Genomic DNA, 12,075 nt, shown 5'->3' on the forward strand with positions numbered 1-12,075 from the left:
TTTAATTAGTGGACCAGCTAGAAGTCTTCTGCTCTAACTTGAATGTTAGGTTTGTTGGGTTTGGGTCGTGAGAATAACTTACTCCAACTGGTTTGTCTCTCACTGTGCTCTGCTTCCTTTGTTCTATTGTGAAGCTTTTACTTTGTTGCGGATGACAGTTGGGTCTTCGTTGGCCTATTTGTTGTTTTTGAATTACTTGGCATGAAGAGAGTTTGTTGTGGCCCAAACTGCTCTCTTTGAGTTCCGTTTGTTGTATATCATCAATACGCACAACATAAACCTGTCTTACCTTTAACAACAAGAAAGGTAGTGGTAAGGTAGGCCATACAGGAGCTAATACCTAGTCCTGTAATGAGCCGTTGAAAACTTTAAATTCTCTTTTGTTCTTTAATGTCAACAAACTTTTATATATTAAAGGGAAAGAAAATACTAAATTTCAGCAGAACTTTAAGATTCAAAAATCAGCTTCATCATTCCAAGCTTCTTTCTTTTTATATTCCTGAGACTTCATCATTATTTTAGAGGAATATTTGACTGATTATTACGAGACGAACTCTTTTGTTTGTATAGTTTAATGAGTTTAGTTTTCTTCAAAAAAAAAAAAACTTTAGAAAAAGAAATTTAGTTGATGATAATTTTCAATAAATGTTTCTTTCTGCTGACCCAAGTTCATAAACTTTCTGCTTTTAATGATATGGACACGGCATCATAATTGTTTTTTTTTTGGGTCAAGCATGGCTAAATGTGAATGAATAAAACTTTCCTTTATTTTGGTCTTGATTACTTTATTAGGTATAATTTTGTCTAATTTAGCATTTCAGTTTCCTTTTGTACATAAACATTTCGTGTTTTTGTAATACTTCTGAACCATCAATTTTTCTTCTGTGAACTTCTGCTCGTCCACAAAACTAGTGTTCTTCTGTAAATCTATCACAGGTACAATAAGATTCTTTCTTTATTCCATTGCTTAGATTCTTGTTCCAGGACATGATTGCTCAGGAACTGTAATTTTTGTTGTAATCAATTGGTATCATGAAGTTAGTTTACAGACCATGAGTAGTATTGAACTGTTCAAACAAAAAAGATTATAGTATTGTTTGCAACTGAACAGATATGGTAGGAAGAAGCTACAGCTTAAACATGCGTGGAGTTGAGTCCCAGGATCTTAGGATAGCTCTTTATGAAATGAAGGAAGATGTTCAGAGACTCCAAGAAGAGTTAGACGCCGAGAGAGAAGCCACTGCCACGTCAGCGAGCGAAGCCATGTCAATGATTCTAAGGCTCCAAGGAGAAAAAGCTGCTTTGGTTATGGAAGCTAGCCAGTACAGGAGAATGGTGGAGGAGAGAATGTCTCACGCTGAGCTGTCCCTGGAGCTTTTGGAGGATCTGAATTACCAGAAAGAAGACGAAATCAAGAATCTCGAAAGCAGGTTATATGCCTACAAATGCAAGCTTTTGAGCTTGGGATGTAAGGGAACCGATGATGATCGTTCTTTTAGTGATATGAGATGGTGTGATAGATCACAAACACCATCTCCAGAACCGGTTGATACAGATGTTTTGGTTCCTGTGGAGAAGGAAGTTATTGAGCAGAGCTTGGATTCTTCAAGAAAACATCAGGAGAAGAATTTAGATTTGTGTTGGGATCAGATCAAGAAGCTAGATGAGCAATTAAAAGAGCTTACAGATTCTATAAAAATGGAGACGTTCTCTGTGTCAGAAACTAAGAATGGAGAAATAAGTGAAGCTTTTGCTGCCAGCTCGTCAAACATTCAAGATATGGTTCCAAAGGTGTGCAAGAAATCATCTAAACGGAAGAGGAAAAGAAGCGTAAAGAGAGATCATGTACAAGGTGGTTTTTCTGAAAATGATGCAGAGTATCAAGCAGAGTTGCAGCGGTTGAGAGAGAGAGTAGAGCAGCTTGAGCGGGCTAGATGCACCGCAGAGCCTCAAACTAGTGAAGTAAAGCAAGAAGAAGAGTTAAGTGTTGTCCAAGCTGAAATGAAGGATTCAAGAACAACTGTGGAGTTACTTCCTTGTTATGACTCAGCTATTGTCTCTGTCCAAGAGGTATGGTTACACCAACTTCTGTAAACAAATCCAAATAGTACTTATATTGATAACAAATTTTGGCATGTCTATTGAAACAGGCAATGCTTTACTTCTGGCTGTGAGACATGCCTGGACTTGGCGGCATTAGAGCGAGTAAGAATACACTAACTGAGATTTCTACAAATAGGAAGATCATCTTTGATTTAATTTAAGAAGTATACAAGCCTATAAGTGTGTCATTAAGGTGTGATTGAGATTGTATTTGTGTTATTTTGTTTGCTGGTAGCAAGATTCACCTTTTTGTGTAGTTGAGCCTTTGGGAAGCAAATATGGTTCTGTTTGCTAGATATTTCATATCAGAGAATTTAGAGAAGAATGAAAGTGAAAGTTACTAACCTGAGGAGTTTTGTGGGTGCTTTGTCATATATGCACCAAAGAAAGTCTGAAATCTCACAATCACCAATGTTATATCCCTTCGTTTCGTAATATTGTTTTGGTTTAGCGTACAAAGATTAAGAAATTTACATTATTCAAAAAGCACCTTTAAACATATAATTTTAAAATCATTTAAACAATTATAAAAAATGCTGTACAATTTTATTGGTTGAACAGTTTCCAATAAAATTAAAGCTAACTTTAAAATTCAAAACATCTTATATTTTGAAACAACATACACTTTCTAAAACATCATATAATTAATTTGAACCGGAGAAAGTATTTTTCTTCTGCCACAAGCCTCTATGGTTAAATAATCTAATCCTAAGCAAATAGATGAAGTCCTTTCTTTGGTTAGTTGCAGTTAGAACCAATGTTAACTGTGGTTGCTATCTGGCCAAACTTCTTCTAGTTCTGTCTTAGCATTATCTTCTTCTTTTTTTCATGCTCATTCTGGAACTGAGCGGATATCCTTCACCATCTCAAAACCTTTTCTTCATTGGCACAACTACTTTATAAGAAAATAAAATCCTTTTGTTTCAGTCACTATCAATGAAGGCAAGATTTTCAGTTCACCACAACTTTGTGATTACTCATTGTCTCTGTGTAGCTTACTGGGTGTCACTCTCAGGAAGCAAACTCTCTTGTCATTTACGGGTTTATACCTTCCTCATTGTGTGCGCATCCTGATTTGATAAGTACCTTGAAAAATCAGTGTGATTTTTTCCTTTTGCACCTACCTCATCATCACATTCTAGTATGTCCTATAGCATCTTCTTTTTCCCAATTATTATTTTTAAGATAGAACTTTGTTTCTAATACAACTAACTTTAGTGACAATAATACAGAAATAGTATATTGACATTTGACAAGTTTGAAGCTTTAATCAGTAAATTTCAAATCTGTATATCAAAACCAATAAAAAAGTTTGAGATTCTTATGTGTGTTTTTACCACCAATGATCCAGAATTTCTTGATTGTTGCTGCAAAATCAAACTTATCATAATGAAACTGATAAAGATGTATATACAAGAAATTACTGGTTTCCTTATATTATTTTTCTCTTCATGAGATTGGCTGTTTCTTGACTCATCAGCTTCCTAAGATGGCATAAAGGGACAAATATGATGGCTTGTTGACCTTTGTTTGATGTTGATGTCACTTTTTTTTTGAACAACTGATGTTGATGTCACCTATTAGCGCATACTTAGTATAAAATTATTAGACCAATAAAGGACTGTTGATCAGGACTGTGAAGAGATTAAGCAGATAGACATCAGCTTCCACTTGCAATAGAAATCTCTGCCATAATTTTTTGTTTTTTATCCAAAGTTAGGCAAAAAATGATTTATTGATTAGAATACAATGTAATGGAAAGATTAGGAGAAGCTTCATTGCTAGAATCATAGCACATACATAAGCTATGATCATTATTACACATAAACCCACCAAATCTTTAATATAAAATAATTAACTAATGAATGTGAAATAGAAGATTTGGTTGGCTAATTCTTGATCAGAAGATATGGGTTTGCAGATCTTAAACCAAAAAGGAAGACGTAAATCAAAGACTTTAATCCACAAAATCTCACTCTTTTTCTTAAACAATTAAACTAATGAATTCAACAAAAATCACCAAAAATGATTCATAAACCATCATCAAGAAATAGCTTCTCCTTGTGTTCCTTGAGGTTGATTATGGAGAAGAGAAGGAGAAGCAAAGAGATACTCTTTGAGCCGTCCCATCTCATGTGCAACATCGAGCATGTTAGGCCTAGTTGAAGGAGTATACTGAGTACATACCAATCCCAATTCAATCATTTCCAATATGACTTCTCTCCAAAGCTTATCACACCTCTCTGGCTTCCCCTGTGGTTTCCATCTGATCAACGCTTGTTCAATGATTCCCTCTAGAGAATTAGGGTAATGAGACTTAATAAACTCATGTAAGCTTGATCCTCCATTGACAGCAACATCCGTTGGTCTCCTTCCACTCACAATCTCTAGCAGGAGAACCCCAAAACTGTACACATCTCCATGGATCGATGCACGTCTCCCCATCCCATATTCTGATTTAAAAAAAAAACAAATAATAATGTTTAGAGACTAATAAGACAAACTTTAATGATGTTGTTAAGAATGTGTACCTGGTGCAATGTAACCTACTGATCCGCATAACAATCCATCTGTTGAGCCAAATGACACTGAATCATCAGTAGAGACCGTATCTTCGACGCCTTGAACCAATCTTGAAATCCCAAAATCAGTAACCAGAGCGGTCATATCATCATCAAGAAGGATGTTGCTCGGTTTGAGATCACAGTGAACGACTTTGACAGGTGAGTAATGATGCAAGTACGCTATGCCTTCAGCGACATCGCTGCATATACTCACAAGCTGAACCAAATCCAAGCTCCTGCTCGAGTACTCGCCCGGGTATAGGTGTCTCTCCAAGCTCCCATTTTGCATCAACGGCAGAACAAGAGCCTTGAAACCAGGTTTGCTACAGGTCGTGATGATCCTGATCAAGTTCCTGTGCCTAGTCCTCTTCAGGATCTGACATTCTCTTTTGAAACTCCCTGAGAATTCCACCGCGGTCTTTGGATCAAGTACTTTGACCGCGATCTTCGTGTTGTTCCTGAGAACTCCCTTGTAGACATGACCAAACCTCCCTGAACCAACCAGGCTAGAAGAGCTGAACCCTCCCGTTGCTTCGATGAGCTGCTGGTATGATATTCTCGGGTACTTCGGGTCCTTTGTGTTCTGTTTCTCTTCATCTTCCGCCTCTTCTTCGTCGTACACTGTTAGATTCTTCCCAAATCTTGATCTCCGGACAAGAGGGTACCCGAAAACACACAGAAAAGGAGTTACTATCAGAGATAACAGAACCGGTAGTAGGACAACGGCGTACTTGTGCTTCTTCTTGCATGTCTGCATCCCTTTCACAGAGCCGCACAAGAGAGGATCTCCTAGAAAAGACTCGATAGTCAGCTTAGAGAACGATCCTCTGTCAGATACATTTCCGGAGAACATGTTGAAGGAAAAATTCAAGTTCTTGAGAGTCGAAGACCGTTGAAAAGAAGGCGGTATAGCTCCGGTTAACCGGTTTAAAGCCACATCTAACTCTTTCAGATACGGCAGCTGGCCTAACGAAGCAGGCAAAGGACCGAAGAAACCGTTTCTCGAAAGATTCAGATGCTCCAATGCGATGCAGCTTCCTAACTGAGGTGGAATCTTCCCCGAGAGTTCGTTGGAAGATAGATCGATGGAGAGAACCATATCCATCTTGCTTAGCTCCAAAGGGATCGCCCCGGTTAAGTGGTTGCTCGAGAGGTTGAGGTAAATCTTCAGGTTTCTGAGATTGGAGACTACTTCGGGAGGAATCTTCCCTGAGAGGTTGTTGTGAGAGAGGTCAAGAATCTCAAGATTGATGCATTTGCCAAGGCTTCGAGGGACAGTGCCTGAGAGATGGTTTCCGTAGAGAAGAAGTCTTCTCAGCTGAGAAAGGTTAGCGAAACTATCAGGGATCGAACCAGAGAGTTTGTTTCTTGACAAGTCAAGAAGACCTAGACGAGGTATATCCCCAAGCTCTACAGGGAGTTCACCGGTTAAGAGGTTATTCGAGAGATAAACCCTTTCGAGCTTGCTTAGCTTGCAGAGCTCGCGAGGGATCGGACCGGTTAAAAGGTTACTAGACAAGTTTAAAAGGGTCAGGTTCAAAAGGTTTGATATCTCCGGAGGTATAGAGCCGTGGATGCGGTTTTGGTCGAGATGAATCTGCACAAGGTTCACGGAGAGGTGCCTTACGGAAGAAGGCATCTCTCCTCCGAGGCTGTTTCCGGCTAACTCTAGCTCTTGTAGGTCAGAGGAGTTGGCGAGAGAGGCGAAAAAGGGTTCGAGGTTGGTGTTGTTGTTGTGGCTAACGAAATGGTTATAAGAAAGGTAGAGAAACTGAAGGTGTGGCATGTTGGTTATGACTTGTGAAGGTAACTCTCCGGTTAAGAGATTTGATTCCAGGTCGATCCATTTGAGATTTGTCGAGTTTGAAAGCGAAGGCGGTACGTCCCCGACCAGCTTGTTCGACCAGAGAAGTAGAAACCGAAGTTCTCTGAGGTGGCAGTGGTTCTTCAGAGGGATTTCTCCGGTTAGAGAGTTGTTAGAGATGTCAATGTATTGTAGAGACGAGGAAGAGCCGTTGCAAAAGAGCTCGACCGGGATTTGACCGGTTAACCGGTTGGTTCCGAGATCGAGATAAACGAGACGGTTAAGCGAACCAAGCTCGTGTGGGATGTTTCCTTGTAAGAGATTCTCAGAGAGACTTAACTGCTTTAAGGTTTTATGTAATGACCCAATCTCACGTGGGATTTCTCCTGTGAATAAGTTTCTTGAGAGGTCAAGAACGGTTAAAGCGGTTAGGTTTGCGATGGACGGTGAGATTTCGCCTCTGAGATCTTGACCGCTGATGTCGAGCTCGATCACTCGAGTGCTGTCGTTGTTACACTTCACACCGAACCAGTTGCAAACATCAACAGATGATGATGGAGTAGAAGACGAGACCCACGTGCTTAGAGAGTTGTGAGGATCTGAAACAATGGATGATCTGAAAGAAAGCAAAGAGTTTTGATCATGTTTTATTAACTCATCCTTGTCTTTTGAAGCAAGAACGGTCATGACAATGATCAAGAACGAGAAAGACAACAAAGAACAAGAATCCATTACTTTTGTATTTGTGTGTGTGTGTTTTAGTTGAGACAACAAAGAATCAAAAATGGTGTTTGACTATACACACATATATATATATATATTGTATAGACAGAGATATACAATCGAAGAGAGACAGTATCTCTTTGACAATCAAATGTTTGTGCCTAACTGCCGTTTGAAGAAACTGAAACGTTTATATGAACGTTTGGCGCCTGTGATGTTTGACTTATAAAGTCAACCAGTATGGTGTGAACAAAATGCCACGTGATCATTAGTATTTATACGTATTTAAGTATATGCCGTGTGGTTAGCTTTATCCATTACCTTAGTTGAGGCGTGTTTCTTTTTGTAGGTGGTGTGCATGTCAGCAAGAAAACTATAGCCTAAGAGGCCTAACTCCATCATATGTTTTGGGCAATTTATATTATAAAACGCCTTAAATTAACCTTTTATTTTGCTAGACTAGTTTATAGACTAGTCACGTTCGTGGAATTGGGTTTGAGAGTGAGATTAGTGGATGTTATACGTTAATATATTAAGCAGGTATCATAACAACGAATCAAACTGTATCTACAGAGGTGGTGTATCCTCTACAGTGTCCGATGTGGCATTCCACGTGACATTTCAGTTTTGCCGACCTAAAACAAATGGCTCTTTATTTTGTAATCGGGTAGCTAAGCACTGAAGTAATACTATTGATTAATAAACATAGCCCACCACACAATGCCATTAGTGTTATATATATGAATGTAGGGGGGTTTAAAACTTTAAATTAAAGAAGTCTGTTACAACTTGTTGCTTGAAAATCGAATTCTATTTCTTCGTGGATCTATTAATCATCACAATCTGGTCCGTATCGTACGCGGACACCATCATATTTTTGTGCATGATTGAATATTTTTCTTTTTTTGTTTTTGCTAAAAATGATATTGATTATGTTGTAAATATGTTTTACAGTCTTTACAACATTTTTACAGTACTTGGTTTCCGATCAAAGTATTTTAGTGGGTTTCATATATAAAATTGTACTTTAGTAATTTTATTTTTTGTTTGTTCATGTTTTTTTCACTAAAAAATATGGAAAAAACTTTACAAACTACCTTCTTCAAAGACTAAAATTTCATTAATTTAAGTCTTGTTTTATGATTACAAAGTTATTTTTATTGATTTATCTTCTTACCTCTCATCAAAACGTATAAAAAATTAAATGCTATAAAATTTTAATAATCAAATAAGAGTAATATTAAATATTTAATTATTTTTAATATGTACAAACAATCTTAAACTACATATAACTTGACATCAATATTTTAAGAATTGGTATAGGCGGTGGCTAGGCGCTCACCTAGATGACAAATCGGGTCTAAACAAAAAAAATTCATCTTTTTTTTTAAATTGATCTAGACGTTTAAAAAGTTGGTTTAGATGTCTATCTAATCAATAATCTCATGTAAAACCCCTAATTACCGCCTAAGAAATTTTGAACATTGTTTAAAACGTAAAGAAAGTATAAGAAGCATTAATGGTAAATATTTTATAAGTTTTTTTTTCAAAAATAAAAAATATTAGGTATCAATTATATAATTTTCAGAAAAAATAAATTGAACCATTAGTCAAGTGACACGTGGAAGATGAGTTTCTCACAAACCCATGAAAATCTCTCCAATGAAATTTTTTCTATCATCTTTCTTTTACTTTTTCACTGATTTATTTGTTTGAACTGTGAGAGATTATGGCTTTGAATGAATATGCAAAGCAAATTCAGATTACATGAGTCACTAACAATGCAGATAGTACTGCATTTATTCACCACTCAACTATTTAATTGCAGAAAAACAAATGTACAGTTATTATCACCATGCACATAGCAGGTTAGTACCTATTAAACAGTAACATTAACCATTACACAGATAAAGATTTGCTCATTTCTCAAGATTCTATTACCCCACCAATGGCGAAGATCGGACTCGGAACAAGCTCAAGTGGAACTTTCTTAACAGTAGTGACATACCCAGCTTCTTCCATGTCCATATCTTCCTTGTTCTCAGGCAATCTCCAGTCGAAGTAGTAAAGCAAATTCAAGAGTCCCAATTCAATAGCCGCAATCCCAAAAGCAATACCTGGACAGATCCTCCGACCAGAACCAAAAGGTAGCATCTCAAAGCTCTGTCCTTTGTAGTCCACTGGACAATCTATAAATCTCTCCGGGATAAACTCTTCAGGATTTTCCCACTGCTTAGGATCTCGTCCTATCGACCATGCGTTAACCAATAGAAGGGTTTTTGGGGGAATGTTATAGCCTTGAATCTTGATTTGACTCGCTGTTTCTCTCGGGAGTAACAGAGGAGCTGCTGGGTGTAGTCTTAAGGTTTCTTTCACCACAAGCTTCAAGTACTGAAGCTTATCAAGATCTTCTTCCATGAGTTTCTCCTTTGAGTTGATTCCAATGCAAGTCCGTATCTCTTCTTGAGCTTTTTTCATGACTCTAGGATTTCTAACGAGCTCTGCCATTGCCCAAATCATGATGATGGCGTTTGAGTCTACTCCACTCCAGCTATATATATATTCTAGGTCAACCAAAAGACATTAATTAGATGATGGGATATTTATGTTAGATTTGTAGAAACTTAAACTAAAGAGAGATTCCTTGACAAAAATAAAAAAAAAAAAAAATAATAATAATAATAAAGAGATTATTTGCTTACTGAAATGATTCCTTTGAGATGATCAATGGTGAGCTTGAAAGATTCATCTTGATCTTGTTTATGTATCATATGTAAGAGTGAGTCGACTATATCAGGACGATCTTGAGTTTGGCTCTTCAGTTGATGATGATCATTAACTATAAGATTAAGAAAAGTATCAATTTTGCTGAAAACGTTGTGAAATCTCTTGTGTTGTCCAGACACAAAGTCTATAAACCATCCAACACCAGCAATGGGGAAAAGATCTGAGAATTTGTAAGAATTTATCCTCTGAGCTTCATACATCAATTCTTCAATCTCTTCCTTATTGATATGCTTGTTTTCCAAGAAACTCTGTCCAAAGGCGGCTCTGAATACAATACTTGCAGATAGGTGAAAAAGGGTTTTGCTCAAATCCACGGGAGATTTCTTCTGAGCCGATTCCTTCAGTTTCTTGATCATCAAGTCAGTTTCTTCCTCTCTTATATACCTAAAAGATCGAACCTTTTTCGCGCTTAAAAAGTTGAGGATGGAAAGCTTGCGTAACTCTCTAGAAACCTCATATGCCGCAAAGGCTATGTCTTTACCATTGCGCGAGAACTTTAATAAGGCATTGGTCATAGGTCTGTTACAACACTCAAGGTCATGAGTTTTAAGAGCTTCTTCAGCTGCTTCACTCGATGAGAGAACCACCATTTGGACAAAACCTTGACGCAAAAACAACACGGGTCCGTGTTTCTTCGAGAGATCGTGAAGGCATCTGTGAAGCAACCCTTGGAGCTGATGTAGGTTTCCGATGACTGGAAGCTTTGTTGGGCCTGGAGGAAGATTATCTTTCATGTTATTGATCTTCTTGGTGTATAATAAGAAAAAAATGGGGATGAATAGAAGCAAGAAGAGAAATAGAAGAGTCGACATTGTGCTTTTTTTTTCTTTCTCGTTTTCCTATGTTGTGTGTTCTTTTTGGTAATAGAGAAACAGAGTCAATTCATATAAGCTATGCAAACCAGTGCATGATGCATCAAACCAAACTTTTACAGCAGACATAGTTTAAACCAAACTTTTACAGCAGACATAGTTTAAACATTACTGTCAACAACCTAATGGGCGTCATAATGTCTACCGTAAGTTTCCACTAGAAATAAATGCAGAATCACAATAATATTTATATCCATTCTAAATGAATTTTTAAAAACATTTTTTTTACATACGAAAAAAAAACTTAATAGAACTTTTCAACTCTTTCAGATTTCATTTAATAATATTGATTTTCTTGTGGATTTTCTATTTAAGACAAAATTTTAAAATTTTATGAGTTTTTGCTAGGTTTGGGCGTTTTTAACTTATACCGAAATCCGAATCTCTAACCGAACCAAATTACCGGTTTTGGACCGGTCATGGATGTAAGAGAAAATCCGACTAAGTTTTAATAAACCAACAGTTCGGAGGTCGGGTCGGGTATATTCTATAATCCGATTCAAAACCCGGACATGACCGAGTTTAATGACAACACATAACTTGTTATACATATGTCGACTCTTCGATTCTATCTTGGCTTTTCCTCTTATCTGCGTCGAAAGAACTCTAGTTTTCCAAAAAGGTCTCTTCGATTTAACCTCATAATGACTGCAATATACAATATGGCCTTTATAAATTGTCTAGACTCTCTCTATTCGGCTCCATCTGAGCTTCCAAGGAATCAATCGGACGTTTTTTTTCTCTTATTTCTTAGTTTTTCTTGGTCCGAATCTATGTCGATATTCTCATTTTTTTTATTTGAAAAAAGTTTAATCTTAAAAAAAAAAGCTTATTTGACTTGTTTATATTTTGATATGAGTTAGAAACTTGTTTGGCATTCTCTAGTCTCTTTGTTTTTGTATTTGAAAATTGAAAATTGAAATTGGTTTGGACTTGTGCACAGACATATTGTTTCCATTGAAGCAGATGGACTCGGTATCATCTCTTGATCGAGAAATCCGTAGCAAAGAAGATGAAGCAGAATTTCAAATTCCAGACAGTAACATAGACAAAAGAAAACAATTTAGTGGTACAAGCTCTCAACTATTTAAATTAAAAGAACTAAGAACGACAAAGACTTAAGGAAGACATTATAAAAGAACTAAAGAGGACAGAAATTGGTGTCTATGCAACTATTGTCAAAAAAAAAAAAAATTTGAATTCAAAAATGTATTATTCAAAA

At 36.9% G+C, this 12,075-nt stretch overlaps 2 protein-coding genes and 1 pseudogene across 2 annotated transcripts; 1 reads left to right on the forward strand and 2 right to left on the reverse strand.

Annotated features, from left to right (window-relative positions):
* The first annotated feature begins 70 nt into the window (after positions 1 to 70).
* On the forward strand, positions 71 to 2,447 carry LOC103842379 (probable myosin-binding protein 6). Its single transcript, XM_009118996.3, has 3 exons — positions 71 to 936; positions 1,112 to 2,070; positions 2,151 to 2,447. Exons 2-3 carry the CDS (start codon positions 1,114 to 1,116, stop codon positions 2,172 to 2,174), a joined length of 981 nt encoding a protein of 326 aa, XP_009117244.1. The 5' UTR covers positions 71 to 936; positions 1,112 to 1,113; the 3' UTR covers positions 2,175 to 2,447.
* A 1,408-nt stretch (positions 2,448 to 3,855) lies between these two features.
* On the reverse strand, positions 3,856 to 7,833 carry LOC103842380 (putative leucine-rich repeat receptor-like serine/threonine-protein kinase At2g24130). The gene is made up of 2 exons (XM_009118997.2): positions 4,635 to 7,833; positions 3,856 to 4,556 (listed from the first exon to the last, which is right to left on the reverse strand). Exons 1-2 carry the CDS (start codon positions 7,201 to 7,203, stop codon positions 4,147 to 4,149), a joined length of 2,979 nt encoding a protein of 992 aa, XP_009117245.1. The 5' UTR covers positions 7,204 to 7,833; the 3' UTR covers positions 3,856 to 4,146.
* Positions 7,834 to 8,077: 244 nt separating this feature from the next.
* On the reverse strand, positions 8,078 to 11,543 carry LOC103842434 (annotated as a pseudogene).
* Between the last annotated feature and the right edge of the window lie 532 nt (positions 11,544 to 12,075).

The sequence above is a fragment of the Brassica rapa genome, chromosome A09 (assembly GCF_000309985.2).
Source record: "Brassica rapa cultivar Chiifu-401-42 chromosome A09, CAAS_Brap_v3.01, whole genome shotgun sequence".
Classification (NCBI taxonomy): Eukaryota; Viridiplantae; Streptophyta; class Magnoliopsida; order Brassicales; family Brassicaceae; genus Brassica; species Brassica rapa.